This window comes from Mustela nigripes, chromosome 15 (assembly GCF_022355385.1).
Source record: "Mustela nigripes isolate SB6536 chromosome 15, MUSNIG.SB6536, whole genome shotgun sequence".
NCBI lineage: Eukaryota > Metazoa > Chordata > Mammalia > Carnivora > Mustelidae > Mustela > Mustela nigripes.
The window spans coordinates 12,962,872-12,985,818 of record NC_081571.1 but is presented as its reverse complement, the minus strand read 5'-3'; the positions used below and the strand labels follow the sequence as shown (position 1 = coordinate 12,985,818).

Here is a 22,947-nt window from a genome sequence, read left to right as displayed (position 1 = left end):
TATTAAAGAATGAATGGGTCAACCAGGAAATCAAAGAAGAATTTAAAAAATTCATGGAAACAAATGAAAATGAAAACACAACTGTTCAAAATCTTTGGGATGCAGCAAAGGTGATCCTAAGAGGGGATTATATAGCAATACAAGCCTTTCTCAAAAAAACAAAAGTTTCAAATATAGAGCCTAACCTTACATCTAAAGGAGCTAGAGAAAGAAAACAAATAAAGCCTAAGCCAACCAGGAGAAGAAAATGAAAAAGATTAGAGCAGAAATCCATGAAACAGAAACCTAAAGAAGACTGGAACATATCAACAAAACTATGAGCTGGTTCTTTGAAAGAATTAATAAAATTGATAAATCCCTGGCCAGACTTATCAAAAAGAAAAGAGAAAGGACCCAATTAATAATATCATGAATGAAAGAGGAAAGATCACAACCAAACACCAAAGAAATACAATTATTAAAACATATTATGAGCAACTATATGCCAGCAAATTAAGAAATGGATGCATTCTGAGAGATGTATAAACTACCAAAACTCAAACAGGAAGAAATAGAAAACCTGAGCAGACCCATAACCAACAAGGAAATTTAAGCAATAACCACAAATCTCCCAACAAAAGAGCCCAGGGGAATTCTACCAAACATTTAGAGAAGAATTAATACCTATTCTTCTGAAGCTGTTTTAAGAAAATAGAAAAGGAAGGAAAACTAATAAACTAATTCTATGAGGCCAACATTACCTTGATCCCAAAACCAGACAAAGACTCCAATCAAAAGGAGAATTACGGACCATTATCCCTGATAAACATGGATGCCAAAATTCTCACAAAAATACTATCCAGTAGGTTCCAACAGTACATTAAAAGGATTACTCACCACCACCAAGTGAGATCTATTCCTGGGCTACAAGTGTGGTTCAACATCCACAAATCAATGGGACACACTACATTAATAAAAGAAAGGACAAGAACCATATGATCCTCTCAACAGATGCAGAAAAAGCATTTGACAAAATACAGCATCCTTTCTTGATTAAAAATCTCCACATGTAGAGATAGAGGGAACACAGCTCAATATCATAAAAGCCATCTACAAAATGCCCACAGCAAATATCATTCTTAATGGGGAAAAAGTGAGAGTTTTTCCCCCAATGGCCAGGAACACGACAAGTATGCCCATTCTCACAACATTCTCTGTTGTTCAGCAGAGTACTAGAAGTCCTAGCCTGAGCAACTGGACAACAAAAAAAATAAAAAGCATCTGAATGGGCAAAGAAAAAGTCAAACTCTCACTCTTCACCAATGACATGATACTCTCTGTGTGGAAAACCCAAGACTCCACCCTAAAATTGCTAGAACTTATAGTGCACAGAATTCAGATTCATTTCTATACACTAACAATGAGACAGAATAAAGGGAAATTAAGGAATCGATTCCACTTACAATTGCATCAAGATACCTAGGAATAAACCTAACCAAAGATGCAAAGGATCCATACTCCATAAACTGTAGAACACTCATAGAAGAAACTGTAGGAGACAAATAAATGGAAAAATGTTCCATGGTCATGGATTGGAAGAACAAATATTGTTAAAATGTCTATGCTACCCAAAGCAATCTATACATTCAATGCAATTCCTATCAAAGTACCATCAACATTTTTCACAGAGCTGGAAGAAGTAATCCTAAAATTTGTATGGAACCAGAAAAGATCCCGAAGCCAAAGGAAAGTTGAAAAAGAAAACCAAAGCTGGTAACATCACCATTCACCATTATTAAGCTGTAATCATTAAGGCAGTATGGTGTTGGCATAAAAACAGACACATAGATCAATGGAACAGAATAGAGAGGCCAGAAATAGACTGTCAACTCTACGGTCAACTAATCTTCAACAAAGCAGGAAAGAATGCCCAGTGAAAAAAAGATAGCCTCTTCAACAAATGGTGTTGGGAATATTGGACAGTCACATGCAGAAGAATGAAACTGGACCATTTTCCTACACCATACACAAAAATAAACTCAAAATGGATGAAAGACCTAAATTTGAGATAGAAATCCATCAAAAGCCTAGAAGGGAACATGGGCATCAACCTCTTTGACCTCAGCCACAGCAACTTCTGGCTTGACAGGTCTTCAAAGGCAAGAGAAACAAAGGCAAAATGAGCTATTGGGACTTCAACAAGACAAAAAGCTTTTGCACAGCAAAGGAAACAGCCAACAAAACCAAAGACAACCAACAGAATAGGAGAAAATATTTGCAAATGACATATCTGATAAAGGGTAACATACATAATCCATAAAGAACTTATCAAACTCAAACCCAAAGAACATATAATCCAGTTAAGGTATGGGCAGAAGACATGAACAGACATTTCTCCAAAGAAGACATACAAATGGCCAACAGACTTATGAAAAAATGCTCAACATCACTCAGCATCAGGGAAATGTAAATCAAAACCATAATGTGATACCACCTCACACCAGACAGAATGGCTAAAATCAACAAGTCAGGAAACAACAAATATTGGTGAGAATGCAGAGAAAGGGGAACCCTCTTACACTGCTAGTGGGAATGCAAGGTGGTACAGCCACTCTGAAAAAGTAGGGAGTTTCTTCAAAAAGTTAAAAATTAGAGCTACTTTACAACCCAGCACTACAGGGTATTTACCCCAAAGATGCATGTGTAGTGATATGAAAAGGCACTTACACCCCAATGTTCATAGTAGCAATGTCCACAATAGCCAAACTATGGAAAAAGCCCAGATGTCCATCGACAGATGAATAGATAAAGATGATGTGGTATGCAGTAGAAACTATGGAAAAGAACCTAGATGTCCATCAACAGATGAATGGATAAAGAAGATGTGGTATATACATACAATGGAATACTATGCAGTCATCAAAAGAAAGGAAATCTTGCCATTTGCGATGACATGGATGAAGCTAGAGGGTATTATGCTTAGCAAAATAAGTCAATCGGAGAAAGACAACTCTCATATGATCTCCCTGATGTGAGGAAGTGGAGATGCAACATGGGGGGTTTGGGGGGTAGAAGAAGAATAAATGAAACAAGATGGGATTGGGAGGGAGACAAACCATAAGTGACTCTTAATCTCACAAAACAAACTGAGGGGGGCTGGAGGGAGGGGAGTAGGGAAAGGGTAGTGAGGTTATGGACATTGGGGAGGGTATGTGCTATGGTGAGTGCTGTGAAAATTTAAAAAAAAAAAAAGATGTGGTATGTATACAATGGAATAGTACTCAGTCATCAAAAAGAATGAAATCATGCCATTTGCAATGACATGGATGGAACTAGAGAGTATCATGCTAAGGAAAATAAATTAATCAGAGAAAAACAATTATATAATTTCAGTCATAAGTGGGAAACAAAACAGAGAACATAGAGAAAGGGAGGGAAAAATAAAACAACACAGAGTCAGAGAGGGAGACAAACCATGAAAGACTCTTAACTATAGGAAACTGTCAGTTGCTAGAGGGGAGGTAGGTGGGGGATGGGGTAACTGGGTGATGGGCATTAAGGAGAGCACTTGATGTAATGGGCACTGGGGATTATGCAACTAATGAATCCCTGAATTCTACGTCTGAAACTAATAATATACTATATGATAATTAATTGAATAAAATATAATTTAAAATAAAATCATGTCTCCAGAACAAAGCAATAGATAGACTCAGTAATATATTTAATCTTGTCAGAAGAATGGTATATCTGATTCTACATTGTACACTATTAATCAAGACATTATAAAAGAGATGACTATGAAATAATCCAGGTAAATTACTCAATAAAACAAGACAATGAACTTATTTCTTTTTCTATTCATAAAAGGGTATGGGAAAGTAGAAAACTAAAGAAAAACGTGTGGCAGGAACACTAAATAAAAATTAAGATAAAGAGCATCTGAAGGTAAAGTGGCCAAATGCCTACCTCTATTTTTCTGAAATAAAAAAATTTTTAATTATAAAGTCTGCACGCTGAAGAGAAAAACAGGTGTAATGCCAATAATTACTCATTAAAATATTAACAAAATACATGACTCTTGTGGAGCTTATGCCCCACATATCCAGGGTAGGATGTGGTTAAGCACTCCTGGAGAGGGATATATAAAGTGTGAGACCCTAAGCTCCATGAGGAGAGAAACCATAGGCTTCGTTCCTGCTTTCTCTTCTTCTGGGGCTTTGGCAGCTGGAAAATAGTAGCCACAGAACAATCCTGGCTGGGTTAAACCACTGAAGAGAAACTTTGTGTGGCAAGATGATAAATTAACTTTGGACACTCCATTATGGCCACAGTGAATTATGAAGGTATAAAAGAATTCTGTTAAATAATCCTAGTTGTCATGTGTTCAGTCATATCATTATGGTCTAACAACTTACGACCTTTCTTGATACTTATAAAGCAGCTCTTAATCCAAGAGAATTGGTCCCTATCCATGGGTAAAGATGCCGGGAGGGGAGAAAGTGAAATTACATAAGGTAAATATAATATTTACAAGATATTTCATTATTATCCTAATCTGGGATAATGATGGACACTCTGAATAAAAGTAGTACAAATTAAGGACTCACCTCTATCTGTATTGGGAATCCCCAGATCTACTGTAGGAATGGAACTTTCTGTGTGATCACTGTAGTATTCAATGACACTTGCCTGGCCCGCCCAGGTCTGCTTTACAATGGGGACTGAAAAAATGAGAGAAGTGACAGTCACCGGTATAGTTCTGAAGGAAAGCTTAGCACCATGAAGGGCAGCATAATCACTTATTAAGGAAGAGAACCATTATTTGTTCTTCGGGTATCCCAACCTGCTTGCTTCTCCTACTCCAAGAAATGTCTGGTTGTCCGTCGATGACAGCACCTGCATGGAACCCTCTTTTTGAGATGTTTTCAGTGTATGTTAGAGCCCAACACTTCCCATTTCTGATGATTCCTCATTCTTTGAGCCCATGTAGTGATCCATTTCCTGGTCTGACTACACTGAAGTATTTTCATTTTCCTCTTTCCCCATACGCTATTTCACTTAAAATTCACAACTGGATTTTTCAAATGCTTCTTAGAGGGGTGGGAAATAGTCTGTGTTTCTGGCTGAGATGCAAATAGGTCTCCCTTAGGATGGGGATGGGGGCTTCTCAAATGACACATGTCCCCACCCAACGATTGCAAAAGAACCAAGCAATCCTACCCAGGGCATGACCCTACCACTGAGAACCACTGCCTGGGAGAGCTGATATTCTTTATGCTACACTTCTGGAAAAACGTGGAAGAAAAAAGGTTGAGAATCACTGCAGATTTCTGACCTCAACCACTAACAGATAAATTGTTTTAATTAAAGAAACACAAACAACAGAAAACTTTGCTAGTTTTCTCTAATTTAGAGCTACTTTTAAGCTTCACCTCTTTCCACATTTGACAGAATTCTTCCTGATCACTGATATTAATTCACATGACCAAACAGCTGCATAATTATTTTCTTATATACTTTTTTTTAGCTACTGTCTGTGCATCTCTAAATTTTGAGAAGAGGTTTCTGTTGTTTCAATAGAGGAAAAAAAAAAAAGGTCATATCTCGATTATAAACCCTGGCAATTTAAGAACCTCCACTCCAGTGAACTAAATCTTCAGGTCAGTATTTTGAGATTTTATCAGGTCATTTATCTTTCCCTTTTTCCCAGCACAAATAAAAATATATGCAAACACAACCAATGCAATGTCAACCTTAAATGTTTAGCTATGCAAGTGAATAAACTTGGAGTCAAAGTCAGAGAGCCCTTTGTATAGAAAACACAAAAGGGCACCATTTTATCCATTATTCACCAGCTTTTAAGAAAGACAGACTATGAATTCTGGACATTTGTTACAATCTCTAAGTTACCTATTGTAACCCACTAAATAACTTTTAGGGCTTAAAATACAATTTTTCTGCAATCCTGAAAAGGCAGAGATTTCTTCATGTCAAAATGGACAAAGATGCATAAATAACAGATAAGGCTGCCTGAGTGGGTAGGAAGGGGGAAGAAAACAAATCCTCTCCTACTTTCACATCCCAACACAATGAAAGACTTCACCTTGTCACCACAGTGGCAGTCTGCCATGGGTATCACACGCAGGAGGACTTACCCAGAAAAGTGCTCCCGGCAGCCTGCTGCCGCTAATTCACTCCTGGGTAAAATGTCCTCCCTTGCGTGATGCTGAAAGAAGCTGTGAGGAAAGGTCAAGATTTTCCTCAGTCCACAGCCCTCAGCTGTGCAAAAGTCTGCTTTTGCTGTCCTCAGTCATTAGCCTCCAGTTCCCTTTTGCTCTAATGACTTTATTAAACAGCAGAAATGTTTCTTCTCGGCTGATTTAAGTGACATTAAAATCAAGTGTGAGTGAGTTCTTTGCTGTACCTAACTACTTGTTCTTGTTTGAAACAACGGAAACAGAAATTTCACTTAAGGTAAGAATTCCTATACGAATCGTTCCCCATAGCAGGCAAGTGCCCAGGATGTAGTAGATGCTCAATAAATAATTGAATTTTGTAGAAGTTCCCACAAAAGGCTTAGGGCTATCTCTGGAACTGGTTTAAAGGAAGGTTTTATTCATAAAGGCAATTCATCATTTGGTACAAGACTATTGCCACCATTACCAATTGTATAAAAACACACCAGCCATTTTAATATAGTAGGATGCTATGATTCTATAATCCCAAAAGCATTCAACAATTTTTATCATCTGCTGCCTCATCACTATAGCTCCTGAAGCGTTTGTCATATCTGCCAGCTATAAAGAATTCAAAGCTAAGGCTAAGTCTTCTATAACCGCAGGTTAAAACCTTTACCTTTAGTTAGGGTTGATTCTAAATTACCTAAAACTTTTAGAGTATTGGTCGATTTCATTAGCAATGTTTGAATTATAAACTGAATTCATTCTAGTTATAAAATATTTTAAACTGAGGCACTGCGTTCCCAAGTATATTAAATTGTGAGAAAATATTTCAATATAGTTACATGATCTATTATCTCATTTTCAATACAGAGAAGCACACTTAGTACCCCCTAATAAAACACTAGCCTCTTTCAAGAAGGCTTACCACAGGATAACTTGCAATTGGAGCGAAGTAAAACTTGTGCTATTAAAGAAAAAACAATCCCGCTGCACAGATGGCGTAAATCTTCCACATGGCTTTACAGACTCGAAGCAGGAAATGTGTCTCGCTAGGAGGCACAGAACACACATTTTTACCCCTGGTGAATTTACTTGCAAAACTGATTACAAATGAAAATGCACTAGACCCTTAGGCACTGTACAAAGACTACCACACAATCAAATGTGAATGACTTTTGATGTTAAGAAATCTGCTATTTTCACTCGACAAATAGGCTTCCTGTCTCCATATACACATCAGTGACAAAAATCCTGCTTGCTCCTCTCTCCTCCGAAAAGGGTTAGAGACACACACCCTGATTTTAGAGATGAGGTGTACCTAAGCCTGAAAGGCACCCCTCGGGGCTGGTCTAAAACAACATGTTGGGGCAACCTTGGAACCTTTCTCTCTGTTCAACAGCCAGGGGGTGATCTAAGCAGGGCAGCCCCCGACTCCCTCCCTCTCTTCAATAATCTAATGACATTTGAGCTGCACTGTAATCCACGCCTCATGTCTGAAATAAGCAGACTGCAGCCCAGGACCTGTCAGCCTCTCTAACCACACACATCTTTCCATAAGTCTGCTCAGATGGGGCCTCTTCCAGACAAGATGACTGCGGTAAAGGTAACAGGGTGTTTTTTGTTTTTTCAATCTGAAAGGAATAAAGTGTTTATTTTTAGGTGCTCAGGAAGCTGTGAAAAGGAACGAAAGGCTGAGCAAATAGCAATTTTACCTCATTAATCAGGGGGACTGCAGCGGGAGAGCCTCTCACGACCCAGCACTTGAAGAACAAAGCGGTGACTGCCACCAGATACTTAAGACACGCACAGGAACAGCGTGGCAAACTGGTGCAGAGAGAATTCTTAACATTTTCTGACAGCTCACGTCACACAGTAGAAAAACACATAACCCAAGAGGAAGTGAACAAGCTGAATATTAAAACTCCAGAGACCTTCTCCTTGCTTAAATATAATTTTACATGCTATGCCTAATTTGCTTTATATAAGACATTTAAAGTTTCTTTAAAACCCTAGTAACTGCTTGCATCTCAAGAGCGTGTTGCTATTTCGATGGTGTCAATATGTATTTCTTTCTTAAGCCAAAAGATAGAATATATTTTTGCTGTGTCCTAAGAATGCTTTATTACATTTGAATCAGAATCCGGACACAAAGCAGTTACATAAATGCTTGTTTCACCATCAAGCAAAAAAGGTACAAGATGTTAAGTAATTGTTTTTTAAAATTTCAGAACTTGGGGGGCCTGGGTGGCTCAGTGGGTTAAGCCTCTGCCTTCGGCTCAGGTCGTGATCCCAGACTCCTGGGATAGAGTCCCGCATTGGGCTCTCTGCTCAGCAGGGAGCCTACTTCCTCCTCCTCCTCCTCCTCTCTCTCTTTCTCTGCCTACTTGTGATCTCTCTCTGTCAAATAAGTAAAATCTTTTTTAAAAATAAATAAATAAGTAAATTTTGGAACCTGCCTTATTACCATTCTTCATTAAGAATATAAAAAATGAGTCGTGTGTATTTTATTTTCCCTTGCCAAACTAACGGGAGCCTTTAACAGAACGTGCCATCCCTCACCCTTACCCTGGACATGGCCGGCATTGTAAGGAGCCAGGAATGGGGGACATCACAAGGGGTCTTCTGCTGTCCCCAGGGGCAGTGCACCCACAAGTGAGAACCTGCTACCAGATACATCACCAACAGTATAGCCAACTTTTTATAGCCAGTTTTTCTCCAAGATAAATATACAGTCTTATCTATGGGTGTTTTTTTTTCCTTGTCATTTGGCCTTTGTAACTTCAAGGGTTTCTATCACAAAGTTCATGGGGAAAGAATGAAGAAAAAACCGACCCCACTCCACGTACTGGGCTTGACTAGAGCAGTCAAATGCTTGGACAGGAGTGGCAGCCTGAATGCCCAGCTTGCTTTATATTTTAGATCCTCTGTGGATTTCAACTTCTGGCTCTCCCCCCTTGCTACTGAAAATAAAAAGCCTACTTTCCCACCTTCTGGCCAAGTCAAAAATGACCTTCAGCCTAGCAAAACGTCAACATGAATATCCAATATCATTTATCAAATGTTAAGATTGTAATACATCCAAGGAGATGACAGTACAGCTGTGCTGTGGCAGAGAGAATTGGGGATTTAGAGCCAGAAACCCTGAATCCCAGCACTCCTACTCAACAGTCTATAAGAACAGGGGCCAGCTGTGTCACTCAGCTTTCTCTACATGATCAAAGGCATAACATTAATTATCACATCATCAGGAATTGTCACCATGAAGGCAGATGATACAATGTATGTAAAAAAACAAACAAACAAAAAAACCAGAAAATGTAAAGAAGATGAGCAGACGCAGTTAATATAGTATTGTCCTTGTAACTAATAGGGTTACTGGATAATTCTCTGGGCCAACTGGTGGTTAGACTAGCCTTCCAAAAGAAGGAGAGGAGCCCAGTGGCATCGAAGGCTCACTTCCATCCAGCGATATGGACATCAAAGTCGCTAAAATCCTGCTGCCTCAACATCTTTTCAAACATTCTAGTTTAAAGATGCCTTGCCACAGAAACCCAACTGTGAAAGCCTCATAATATCTTTTAATTAAGTCTCAGGCTTCAATGACCCCAGATTCAGATTCATAGCAACGAATCAATGTATCCAGCTTTGGAGGGTTTGGTTTTAATGCTCTTAACAGGCTTTTTAGATTTGTAATTTTTAAAGACCTTTGACTTGAAATTCAAATATAAAAGCATTTGATGGATACCTGAAAAGATTATCTGACCCTGATGCAAATAAGAAAGCAATAAACTAGATCATTCAAAATTACTAAATTAAAATCAGCAAACTTCTTTTTCATTTCTGTAAAATATGAAAAATACAACCAGGGATGGTCCCTATTTTACTGCTTTATAGTCACTTGAAAAATGTCTCAAAAGAGAAAATATCACTACCACCACTGTTCTTAACATCAATATTATGAAAATAGTCACTACTCCCAAGTGCAGCTTCAGGATCAAATAAATCAATGTGAACACTTCTGTTGGTTGTTGTTTGTTTTTTTTTTTTAAAGGCAGTCCCTTCATTCATTTCCTTTGATAGTTTATAAAATATATCAAAAATTATCCCCAAATGCCCTTACAGATTTAAAAAAAAGCAAAAGGATATTAAATCTATGTTAATTTTTGTGAATGATGAAAATTTTAACTTCTATATTGATTTTTAATAATCTTTAGGACTCTCTTATATAATGAGTGCCTATATTAGACTGATTGAATAGGACTTGGCACCTTATGTGACTATTTTAGGTAAATATGAAGGTTTATAGTTACATACTTATATGATACTGTACATCATAACCAGATTCTGATTGATGCTACTATCTTAATATTTCAATCCCAAATTATACTATTTTTTATTTGGAAAATGTTTCCCTTTAAAGTATAATTTATAAGTACCATATTATCAAATAAATTATCTAAATGAAATTCCCCCATAGCTCTAATCCCCTGAAAACGACAGCTGGCTTAGAAATCTCTTCTACATAAATATCACACTCTTGATGAAATCGACTGTCTTTTCATGGAAAAAAAATTAAAATATATGCTAAAATTAGAAAATGCAAAAGACTGTCTAATTTTCAATTTCAGAAAAGTGCAGCTTGAAATAAGGCAGAAAAAAAGAAAGAAATTATGTCTACTTAATTTAGGACATGCTTTTTCTTTTACATTATCACCATAACTTAGTAGAATTCTGTAATAACACCAAAAAGTTGAATAAAAACAACATTCATCGGCATGCCAAGATCTTCTTAAGAAGGGACCGCTATGTACAAGCCACCTATTGCCTTTTCTGCAATACAATCCACTCATGAGCAAATACGTATCTTTAAAAGTTCCAGTGTGTGCATCCACCATAATGTAAAAAGAAGGATTAGTCTTGGAGAAAACATCCTTTTTTTGGTATTCTCCCACCTTGAAATCCCCTCTAACATTGCTCATACAGTTCAGAGCCGGTGCATGGACATAAATAGGACATTGTTCTGCAAAATGGATTGTTATTCATGCATCGTGTCCAAGATTGCCGCAGCTGTGCTTTCCCATTTCCAATTTAAAACACTGCTCTGAACGGTATTCAGAAGGGCTAGGGCCACTCATGTTTTGATACAAAACGGTCCCTTCTAATTGATCTTAGTTATTGAAGTGGTACGATGAGGAACACAAGCTAAATAACTGTTTTCATTCCAATAATGTATGTGTCGCTATCTCTTCCTTGAGTTTCTAGCTGGCTTGTACTTTTTTTTCTTTTAAAGGCAGTTGGGATTTTATAAGTTCAGGAAAAATGAGTAACACAAAACATACTTCTATCGCTGTGAAATTTCTTGCATGTTTTTACTGCGAAAAATATATCCTCTTTCTTCACTGGATTTCCCTAGAAAACAAGAAAACATATGTGTATATATGAGTCCGTGTCATATCAACACCCACATTCATACCCCACCCCTATTAGATCTTGCATGCCACAGAGGTGACCTTCACCAACATCAAGGACATTAATCCTGTTTCCAGGATTAAGTTTCTGGAGAAACAGGAACTATAGTTCAGCTGACAAGACCTCTGATGTCAGCCAGACCTGGGCCTGAATCCCAGCCCTGTCCTGTACTCACTGTGTCACCCAGACAATATTCCTCAGCTCTCAACTTCAGTGTGCTCATTTAGAAGATGGTCAGAATAGCCACCAGTGAAGCCACTTTCATTGCTACATTTATTCAGCACATTCTAACTTCCCAGTAAATGTTAGGCATCTTCCCTTTCCTTTTTCCAGCTGGTGAAGATTTTCACAAAGGGAAAGAACCAGTGGGCTGTGTTCCTGTACAACAGGAGTTGACTCCCTCTTGGGGGACCAGTCTCACTTTGATGTTGAAAGTATTTTTATGGCCCCTTTATTGTCTACCCAAGTCTAAGCTACAGCAACATTCTGTCTTCTGCCAAAGGGACAATTACTTAAACACTTGGGTACAAGGAAGGAGGGGCAATTATGGGGCCCTGAGCCAGCCCAGCCCCAGCTGGCCACTCAGATGAAAGGGACACATGGGGAGACTGTGGACAGCCTACACTCAAGGCCACGGATGGCTTCATGGGGTGTTCTGACCCCTTTATCAAATGTCTTAGGCCTTTAATAATATTCAACCATGACTCAAACATCATCTGGGGCCAGTTTATGGTGACATTTAAATACAGCTTTGTCATATTACTCAAGACACTAGGAGGCTGACCCCACCAGACCACCCAAAAGAGCACTAAAGAACAAGCAAGCATCATGTCTAGAAAGACAGGATTTCCCCCTCAGGAACTGAGCAAACATTACAGATTCTCTCCCATTACTGCAATGTGTGGGTGTGTGTGTGTGCGCGCACATGTGTGTGTGTATACATATATTCATTTTTGAATATGCCACACACAGACTCCTGTGTGACTGCTTTCAGAAGAACAGACAACATTTGAAAGTGATGAATATGTTTTCTCTTCTGATAAAGAACTGTTAACCTAGTGAGTTTCAGGGGTCTTCAGGCTCATCCTGGGAACTGGACCTAGGGTACAATGAAACAAGATCATTCTGAAAGTTCTGCTGGACAGTGGCAGATGAGATCAAATTAACATCTCCAGCTGAGAGGAGATGGGCTTGGGGAGAAGGATTAGGTGTAGCAGGAAATGTCTGAAATCACCCTTCTAGGAAATGCAATAGATCTTCCAGGAGACACATGCTGAATCATCAACAAGGGAAATGACTCCAGGCACACTGACTCAGAAGACCTGTGGCAGGCAGTTCTGCATGGAGCCTCGGGAGTGAGGCGGTGCCCTCAGGGTCCTCACTGCCCCTCCCCTGGACTCACTGTGTGAGTACTTCTTAGTCCTTTCTCTTCTCACGTGTCAACTAGGATAACAACATTGCTCATCTGATAGGGCAGTTACTAGTAAGAAGTATGGTATCTACTTCTTACCTGGCACATAAGTAGAAACTTAAAGTCCTAGGACAATATTATGCACAGCATGTAGATTTTCCTTTGTTATGTAAGGAAGCCTTTCTTCTATACTTACGCAAAGTGGTAGAAAAGAATGGAAGGTGGTAGCACAGTAGGAGTCCGCAGCCTCTGTACAAAACTCAGGCACTGGAGTAAGGGGAGGCCCATTGCCTTTGTCCCAGATGTAGAGGGCAATCTGTCAGGACAGGAGCCGGCAACAAATGAAAGAACTTGGCCAACACCGCAAGTGTAAGAAGGTACAAAATATGTCAAGGAAAAGCAGACCATGTCTTCTACAGAGCACTAAGACTGAACTGAATCAATTTGACAATATTCAACAAATTTTTTTTTTACATATAAAAATCGTAATTTCATGTGGATCAATATAATCTTTTATTAACAAGAATCCATATTCTTGTTCATATTCTGAACACCAAATAATTCCAAAGCTGTCATAAGCAATTTCAGGGACGTGATTTTAGGGTTTCTAAAACATCACAGTAGAAGATGAAAGAAATTATTACCATGAGGCTGGTTTTCTGCAGTATGGTAATTACACACCTTGACTAACAGCCTTGCTGGAAACATCTAAAGCTGTTGGATAAAATATCTTTAAAATAATTTTAAATGGATTGCTAAATTTCCATAATAGTATGGAACTTGTGAGGACAAAACTGCAAAAGGAAGAGCCTGGGGAAAATGGCATCAAGGGTAGTATCCTCAGTAGGTAGATGGTGAACTGTGGTGATGCAGAGTTTCTGACAGGAGTTAAGAAAATAAAGCCCAAGACTCAGCCAAGGCGGAGAGTGTTTAAGAGCAAACCCCACATAAATCTAGGATGTTGGAGCTAGATGGAGGGGGAAAATATCATCTCCAAATCTCCTCTGAGATTTTGTAATCAAAACCGGGGCCTCCCTAATGTGTGCCACTAATGTGGTCCAAAACACTTCAAACAGTTATTTAAAATGGTACCAAGTTAGTATAATCCTGTAGCAGTAGGAAAAACAAATGCAAATCCTTCCACCTTAATGTAGGACTCAGAAGATTAGCACAGATACAGTTTGAAACAAGACTACTCAGAGAAAAAAAAAAGCACAGGGATGTGAGCTGATCACCAAAAACCAGCAGACACTATATCATCAGATCCAAAAGTCTGCAGGTCTTGGAATTATCAAACACAGTTATAAAATTACTATGTTTAGTACATTTTCATAAAGAGAAAACATTCAAACATAAGCAAATTTTTAAAAATTATGTAAAATAAGCAAATTTGAAAACAAGGAGCTAAACTTCTAAATATAAAAATCAGTAAAGAAAAATTTAATGATTAGGATAAGCAGAGTATTAGACACCGGTGAATAAAAATTCAGGGAATTAAAAGATGAAAGCCCCCCAATTATCTAAAATGCAGCACAGCAGAAACAGAGATGGGAAAAGTAAAAGAAAAATTCAGAGTGCTGGCACACATCTACACATCCAGGAGGAGACAACAGAAAGAATGGGGGTGAGAACATGCTTGAAAAAAGAATGGCTGAGAATTTCCAAAAATTACATAACAATCCTATTATAGAAAGGGTCAATGAATCCCATGTAGGATGTAAAAAAAAAAAAAAAGTCAGCACCTAGATATCTCATAGTGAAACTGCAGAATATCAAAGACAAATAGTCTTAAAGGCAGGCAGGGAGAAAGATTACCTACAAAGAAGCCACAATAGACTGATGCTGATTTCCCAACACCACAGCAATAATAGAAACCAGAACAGTGTAGTAAAGCCAGAGTGATGACAGAAAATGATGGACAACCCAGAATTGTAAACACAAGGTAACTATGTTTAAAGAACAAAGTCAATACAAATTTTTTAAAGGGAAAAAAATTGAGAATGTACTACCCCACTGAAGGAAACACTAAAGGATGTGCCTCAGAAGAATAAAAATGATCCCACCAGGGTGCAGCCGCCCTGGAAAACAGTATGGAGGACCCTCAAAAAGTTAAAAACAGAGCTACCCTACCACCCAGCAATAGCAATGCTAGGTATTTATCCAAAGGATACAAATATAGTGATTCAAAGGGGCACCTGCACCCCAAGGTTTATAGCAGCAATGTCCACAATAGCCAAACTCTGGAAAGAGCCCAGATGTCCATCGAAAGATGAATGGATAAAGATGATGTGGTATATATACACAACGGAATACTACTCAGCCATCAAAAAGAATGAACTCTTAAAATTTGCAGTGATGTGGATGGAACTAGAGAGCATTATGCTAAGAGGAAATACGTCAATCAGAGAAAGACAAATATCATATGATTTCACTCAAATGAGGAATTTAAGAAATAAAACATGAGCACAGGGGAAAGGAAGAAAAAATAAAATAAGACTAAATCAGAGAGGGAGAGAAACCATAAGACACTCTGAACTCTAGGAAACAAACTGAGGGTTGCTGGAGGGGAGGTGGGTGGGGATGGGTAACTGGGTAATAGGCATTAAGGAGGGCACTTGATGGAATGAGCACTGGGTGTGATATGCAATTGATGAATCACTGAACATTACCTCTGAAACTAATAATACACTATATGTTAATTAATTGAATTTAAATTTTTAAAATGTCAAAAAAAAAAAAAAAAAGATCCCACCTGGCAGGTCTTTGAAGTAAGATGGGATACTGAGTGCAAAGGCCCTGGCAAATACACGGTGAAGCTATTACAAATATGAATTGCATAAAATAAAGATAATATTTAAGTTGCAGGGTTTAGGAAAAGAACAAAAGTACTAAATGACAAAGAGCATTTAAATTGGTAAGGGGAGGGGCGCCTGGGTGGCTCAGCAATTGAGCATCTATCTTCAGCTCAGGTCATGATCCCAGCATCCCTGAATGGAGTCCCAGGATCAAGTCCTACATGGGGAATCCCCATTCAGCAGGGAGTTCTTCTCCCTCTGACCACCCCCCCTTCTTGTGGTTTCTCTCTCTCACTCGCTCTTTCAAATAAATAAATAAAATCTTTAAAAAAAATTGGGGAGGGAATATTCAGAGTTCAATTATTCTAAGTCCCTTGGATTTAGGCCATGAATTACTTAGCCTTTGTTAGGTTAAGAATGCATGTTAAAATATTTTAAAATAACCAGGAAGGTACAGAAATGAAGACCGAATTTCTAAAATAGCAGAAGAGGAAAAAAATGGGAAAAGAACAAAAAACAATCTATATAGAAAGTAAGGAAGTGTTTAAAGGAGCCAGAGAGAAAATGAGGAGAAGGATAAAATAAAGTGTTAGAAATCAACTCAAATATAAAGGTAATCAAGTTCGATATAAGTGTAAATTCGCTACCTGGTTTAAAGACAAAGACTGGCAACCTGGGAGCAAAAGAAGATATGTCCTCTCCAAGAGAAGCACATCTAAAAGAGGACACAAAGGGGCTGTAAGAAAAAGATGAGAGACAATTAAAAAGCAAACCTGAAAGGAAAGCCGGTATAAAAGCAGTCACAGCCACAAAATACATGTTAGGGCAAAGAGCATGACAAGAAATAAAGATGAATTCATAAGAAGACTTAAGGATTCTAAACTTGCATGCAATTAAATAACATAGTCTCAGAGGGAAAAAAGCAAGAGTTGGAAGTTACAAGAGGAGATACTATCAAATGCACCATTATTATGGAAGATTTTCCCCTTTCTCTCTTAATAAATGATAGATCAAGCAGACAAAAGAAGGATGGGAGGAGGAGGGAAGGAAAGAAAGAAGGGAGGAAGGAAGATTAATTTATTATATTAAATCCATTTCTTCCTTAATCTCATAACGAGAATACTATACTCCCCAAATTATAGCATATACATCTTTTCCTCCATTTATGAAGAGTAAACATGAACCAGGCCACAAAATAAGCCTAAAAGCATTTCTAACAATTGTTATATAGACCACACTAATGCTAAGCTAGAAATCAGTAATACAACACAATAACACACACAAATATACTGGCTCACAATGAAAAATGTATTTTTTAAACTGGGTCACAGTAAAAAAAAAAAAAAAATAGTTTAAAAGCCTCTGCCCTAGAGAAATCCCTGCCTGGGATCATCATGACACACGTCCACAAAACACAGAGAAGTAATGAGTGTAATAGCAAAAAACGCAGAGCGGTGCAGAAGCCCGCCACCGGAGAACAGGTAAGCTAACTGCTCTGGTCTCCGGAGAGACTCCTGCCTGGAGTGGAAAAAAGTTCATCAGAACTGCCGCACATAACCACGTGGATGAGTTTCAAGTCAGAACAATACCCGCGGCACACTTTCGTTTATCCGAAGTCCCAAAAGGGTAAAAAACTGCAAACTGTCTTATTCGGAGGCACAGTCATATGCTGTGGAAGAGGAAGAAAAGGAAGAGAGAATTCGAGAAAGTGTTTACTAGAAAGAATGAAAGGAACACAGGAATGTCACAGTCAGGGAGCTTCAAAGAGACGGGTGATGTCCTAGCTCTTTAAACCAGATGGTGATTACACAGATATCTTGACCTATCCTCATACTTTCCACATACCTTAGAATTAGTTTTTGTAGGTATTTAGTGTTTAATAGATTCCTGAGCCTGAGTATCTATACCAAAGTTAACTCTTCGTTAAAACTATCTAAGTAGACCTGCGCTTTCAATTAGTCGTTCTTTCCTTTCTATAGAACGGAAGAACAGTTTTTTACATGTATATTTCTCCCCCAACAAGCTTTTTCAACAAGCTTTTTCATCACATGCCATCAGCCAGGAAGGTAAAGCCTTGAGCGTACCCTTTTTGCTACTGGTATGCTGCCAGCACTCCTGGCCTGAGTGACATGTCAAGATTGACCCCACTGCCCTAAGATTCAGGTTCCCGAAGAGTGAAAGGTGACAATGTTCCAGGCAGTCCAATGTGCCTGTGAATGAAACCCACGAAGAAACCTTCTTAACAACGATCCACTAAAGATACAAATGTAGTGATCCAAAGGGGCACGTGCACCCGAATGTTTATAGCAGCAATGTCCACAATAGCCAAACTATGGAATGAACCTAGATGCCCATCAACAGATGAATGGATAAAGAAGATGTGGAATACCACGCAGCCATCAAAAGAAATGAAATCTTGCCATTTGCGACAACATGGATGGAACTAGAGAGTATTAGGCTGAGGGAAATAAGTCAATCAGAGAAAGACAATTATCATAAGATCTCCCTGACATGAGGAATTTGAGAGGCAAAGTGGGGGGTTTAGGGGGTAGGGAAGGAAAAAATGAAACAAGACGGGTTCGGGAAGGAGACAAACTTAGAGTCTCTTAAGCTCACAAAACAAACTGAGAGTTGCCAGGGGTGGGGGGACGGTATGGAGAGGGTGGTTGGGTTACAGACATTGGGGAGGGTATGTGCTATGGTGAGTGCTGTGAAGTGTGTAAGCCTGAAGATTCACAGACCTGTACAGCTAGGGCAAATAATACATTATATGTATTATTTTAAAAAAAAAAAAAAACAAAAAAACAAAGATCCAGGAATGATTAAAGCCTCCAGGATGATTGGTCACTAAATGTCCACTAAATGCCCAGGGATGCTGGGGTTCCAACTAGCATGCCATGCACAGCTGCCTGCTTAGAACCAACTGGCTCAGTTCTGCTCTAGAGGGCCAAGGACAGAGACGTGACCATGGCATTGTACAGCCAAAGTACTAAATAAGAGCAAAGGTGCTTTGATGGCAGTTTTGCGTGTTTTTAGAAATCCACCTTTGCACCCATCCACCTAGCTTAAAAAAAAAAAAAAAAATCAAGAATCACAGAGGAGAATCGAGAATCTTTTTCACTGCTCCTTCTCCACCTGATAAAAATGAGCTTTACAGAAAAAGACCTAATTTACTGGAGAAGAATTACCTTGGTGGGGAGAAAAGACATAGAAGCATTGGGTGGGAAGGGGTATGCTGTCAGAGAATAAAAAACACCTTTTACATTAAAACACATGAAGTCTTGATTACTGAGACTTTTAGCAAAGAAACAATGACGTACCTCATGTTTTAAATCTATCGTAAAGTCGGACTTCAGGGATTCACTCTTTAACCTCTTGGTAAGCCTAGAAAATAGAAACAATTTGAGGGTTTCTTTTTTATTAATCAGAGGAAGCATCGAACAAGAATAACACATTCAGACTTTCTCATGTTTGAAAACAGATTATGAGCACACATTTTAAGATAAAATTAAGAGTTCCACATTTCCTTGAAGCAAAGCACTGTGAAACTGGAATTACTTGTTGAGTAAGAAATGAATGCAAGCCTTTTTGCAAATGCAGCATTCATTGTTTAAACATCTGGCAAACACGATAAAATATAATAGAGAAAATTAAATGTCTTGTGTAAAACAAAGCCACAAAGCTTGTTGACTCCCGGTAAGTGTATTGACTCCTGATACAGAAAGAAGACAGAAAAGAAAAGAAAAGAAAAAAAAGCTTGCATGATAAAGAAACAAAAGTTGCTACTTTTCAGTCTCCTGCTTTTAATAATCCCAATGAACTCCAGCTTGTGGAGTTTTTAGGGGAAGAGAGCATATGGTTTCCGGAAAGAAAAAAAAAAAAAAATCAAGTCCTTCTCTTAAGGAAATCTTTAGTGGTTCCTTTCAGGGCAGAGGAGAGCTCCATCGTTCCCTTCTACTGCCCCCTAGCTTCTCCACACTGGCCCACGACACCCACAGCATACACCTGCCAGCTGTTTTCTCTAGCTCTACCTCTGCCTAGCACACCCACACCCAACCTTCACCTGGCAAACCTTTCTTCAAGGTCCAACTCAAGGGCACATTTTCTGTGGAACTTTCCCAGACTTGCCTACCAGCATAGATGGAAATCCTTTGCTCCCGGAATAGGAAGCAAGCTCTCTTAACCTTATCACACATGTCCCATCCTGTTGTACATCTGTCCCTTTCTGTGCTACAGCTTCTTTGTATCACCAGCATGGCCCACTGTGCCTGGCCACCAGGAGCACTCAGGGAGCTGCCTGAATGAATGAGAGCAAGATATTCTTGGGTTCCAAGCTGCGTGAGGTAGAATTACATATTTACCCAGACTGCTGAAATACCATATGGTTCTCTGTCTCAGGGCTAGAGACTAGAACATCGGTTTCAATTACAAACCCCCTAATGTGTATTTTAACTACAAAGATACAATAGTGATTACAAAAGGAAAAGTAAAAAGGTTCAAAACTCTTTACTGAGATTTTGGCTTAGTTGAACCACAAAGGTTTCTTTTTTTTAATTATATTAATTTATTTTAGGGAGAGACGGCACAAGCAGGAGGGGAAGAAAGAAAGAGAATCTCAGGCAGACTCCACTCTGAGCACGGAGCCCAAAGTGGGGCACGATCCCAGGACCCTGAGATCATGACCTGAGCTGAAACCAAGATTCAGATGCTTATGACTACACCACCCAGGTGCCCCAAGATTTCCTTAAAAATTTACCTTTAATTAGAGGAAAGAAAGAAGGACACAGGTTATAATTTATGTGTAGTATTAAAGCATTTGTCTTGGGGTAGATATTAGTATGGCTTGGTGGCAGTAACTCCAAACAGGTCACATAATCTAATGTAATCTCGGTCACATTCCTGCTCAATACCTGCCCTCAGATTTGTCGGTAGGAGTGAGTGAGGATACACAGAGATACATACATGTTCTCGGACACACTGCCAATATAGATTAACAGAAAAAACCCTGCCCTGGCACGAATTCTCTTCCAAGTTGCAGTCTGCTCAGTTAGAGCTAGTTTTTACAAATAAAGAATTATCAAGGTAACTTTGGAATCTGGACTCAAGCCAAGGGCCTTCAAAATCCAGTCAGACCACATTCAGACTCTGAAGACAGAAAAAGTCATACCTGGGCTTCCTGCCATAGGCAAGGGACACACAGTTGGGATGGTAACCTAATTGCAAGTGACAGCCATTGTTAGATGGCTATGTACCACAGGTCCCTTCTTCCTAGACAATAAAAATATCTCTGACCTGTTGCCCTAAACATGCTCTCTGAGTTTTCAACTTTTTAAGTTTCTTTCCCATTCAACTCCTGAAAATTTATATTTGGAGGAAACCTCAGATGCACAAAACAGAAGAACACTGAATTTCTTTAAGGTGGACAATGACTAATTTGAGGACATACAGATATACCCTAGAATTTTTAAGTGGTTATTTCTAGCAGCCCATGCTGTCTGCCATAACCTTAAGCGATGGTTACGTAGGCATCACGAAGGTCATAATAAATCAGGTTCACTGACACCCAGAGCCTAACCCAGTCACCTTGCAAATGCGTTTCTAGTTCTAAAAGTGTGCAGGACATTTCACCTAATTCAAAAGGCAAGTCCTGAAAGTGGAAACTAGGTTTCACTTTTCTATACAACAAGACAGCACAAGAGTTTTCCAAATGTGAATTTCAGTAACCAACAATGCCAAAAACAAACACACAAACAAACCACAAAAACCAATTAAGTTCAGAAATTCCAATTACTTAGATAAAATATTTCCTCATTAAATATTCAGTTCCTGGCAAATATGACGTTTGATATTCAGCTTACCTATTTTTAGAATGCCAAGTCATGTCCCAATAACACAGCTCTAAAGACACAACCAGTGAGACCGGAAACTTGCAACAGAAGAGGACCCCATCACCTCTATATTAGGAGGGGTTCCTAGCTGACTTTAACAGTCCCATTTGTGAGCTAGTCAGAGGATTAAATTTTGGAGGAAATCTAGGTAAGTTTTACTGTGGAAAAACAAAAGAATAAACTGGTAACATCAACCTATTTGAAGAGATCGTGTTATTGGAAATTTCTCCAAATATGTTCTCTTATTGACACTATTGTTAGATCACAAAGATGGATCACCAGGAAATGTTAGGTGATGTTAATTCAAAACTCACTGATTGCTAGGGCAAATAGTGTTTTTGGTAGGACATGGTCTTTAAAAGTGTGTGTTGTGAAATGTTTTTAAGTAACCAGTTTTTCTGATGACCTGAGCAGGAGAAATACTTAAGTAACTGTAAACAGTTGCCCTACCTACTGAGTGGGCCATAAAATCAAGGAGGCAAAGGGAATCATCACTTCTGTAGTGGGCGCTGTAGACCTCCTACTCAACAAAGAGCTTCCCATTCCTTCTTCCTCATAGACTTCTAATTACTGAGCCCAATAAATGGGCTGCAGGGTCAGAATTAGTTTAATCCCAACCAAAGCACTGAAATTCCCTGCATTGTTAATGGTCTGAAGTTGACCCAATCTACTTCAATCAGATGAAATCCATCCAACTGCAGACTGAAGATAAGCACTATATTCCAATGGTTGGAGAGGTTCTCCACTGCTGAACATAAACAAACAAAAACAAGTAGCGCTTTTGGCCTTGAATCACAAGAGGAACCAGATTTAAGATGAGCTGCTGCTGTATGTGGTTTCAGGTGGCTGTGTACTGCGCATGAGAGAGAAGGAGAACCAGCATCCTCAGTAACAGGGCTGAACATCTACATTCACCAACACAGGCCTCACCTTCCAATTACAGTTATATTTCCTTAATCTGATATGCTAACTCATATAGTCTCTAATAACAGGAGGAAATAGCACATTAGCTTTGTAACTGGGAAAAACCAACTGAGAAGATCAAATTTTGCAGCCAGTAGGGCTAATTGATACTTTGTGCTGGTGGTAATACGAGTTTCTTGAAGAATATATAGAATCTCCTATGAGAAAGCCATTTTTAAATAGCTCTTGGCCATAACAGAATTGCTATGCTAAATGGGTTACATTATTTTGATTACTTGTGTTCATCATAAGAAAAG

At 38.8% G+C, this 22,947-nt stretch overlaps 1 protein-coding gene across 3 annotated transcripts in view; it reads right to left on the bottom strand.

Moving 5' to 3' along the window:
* The window catches only part of B3GLCT (beta 3-glucosyltransferase), a 115,169-nt gene that overhangs the window by 36,286 nt on the left and 55,936 nt on the right, over nt 1–22,947 (bottom strand). For all 3 annotated transcript variants that reach the window (XM_059377804.1, XM_059377802.1, XM_059377803.1), the window contains exons 8-11: nt 19,160–19,223; nt 13,241–13,360; nt 11,504–11,573; nt 4,590–4,703 (exon numbers count right to left, since the gene is read on the bottom strand). In XM_059377804.1, coding sequence (XP_059233787.1) covers nt 4,590–4,703; nt 11,504–11,573; nt 13,241–13,360; nt 19,160–19,223 — 368 coding nt within the window. The remainder of the gene's footprint in view (nt 1–4,589; nt 4,704–11,503; nt 11,574–13,240; nt 13,361–19,159; nt 19,224–22,947) is intronic.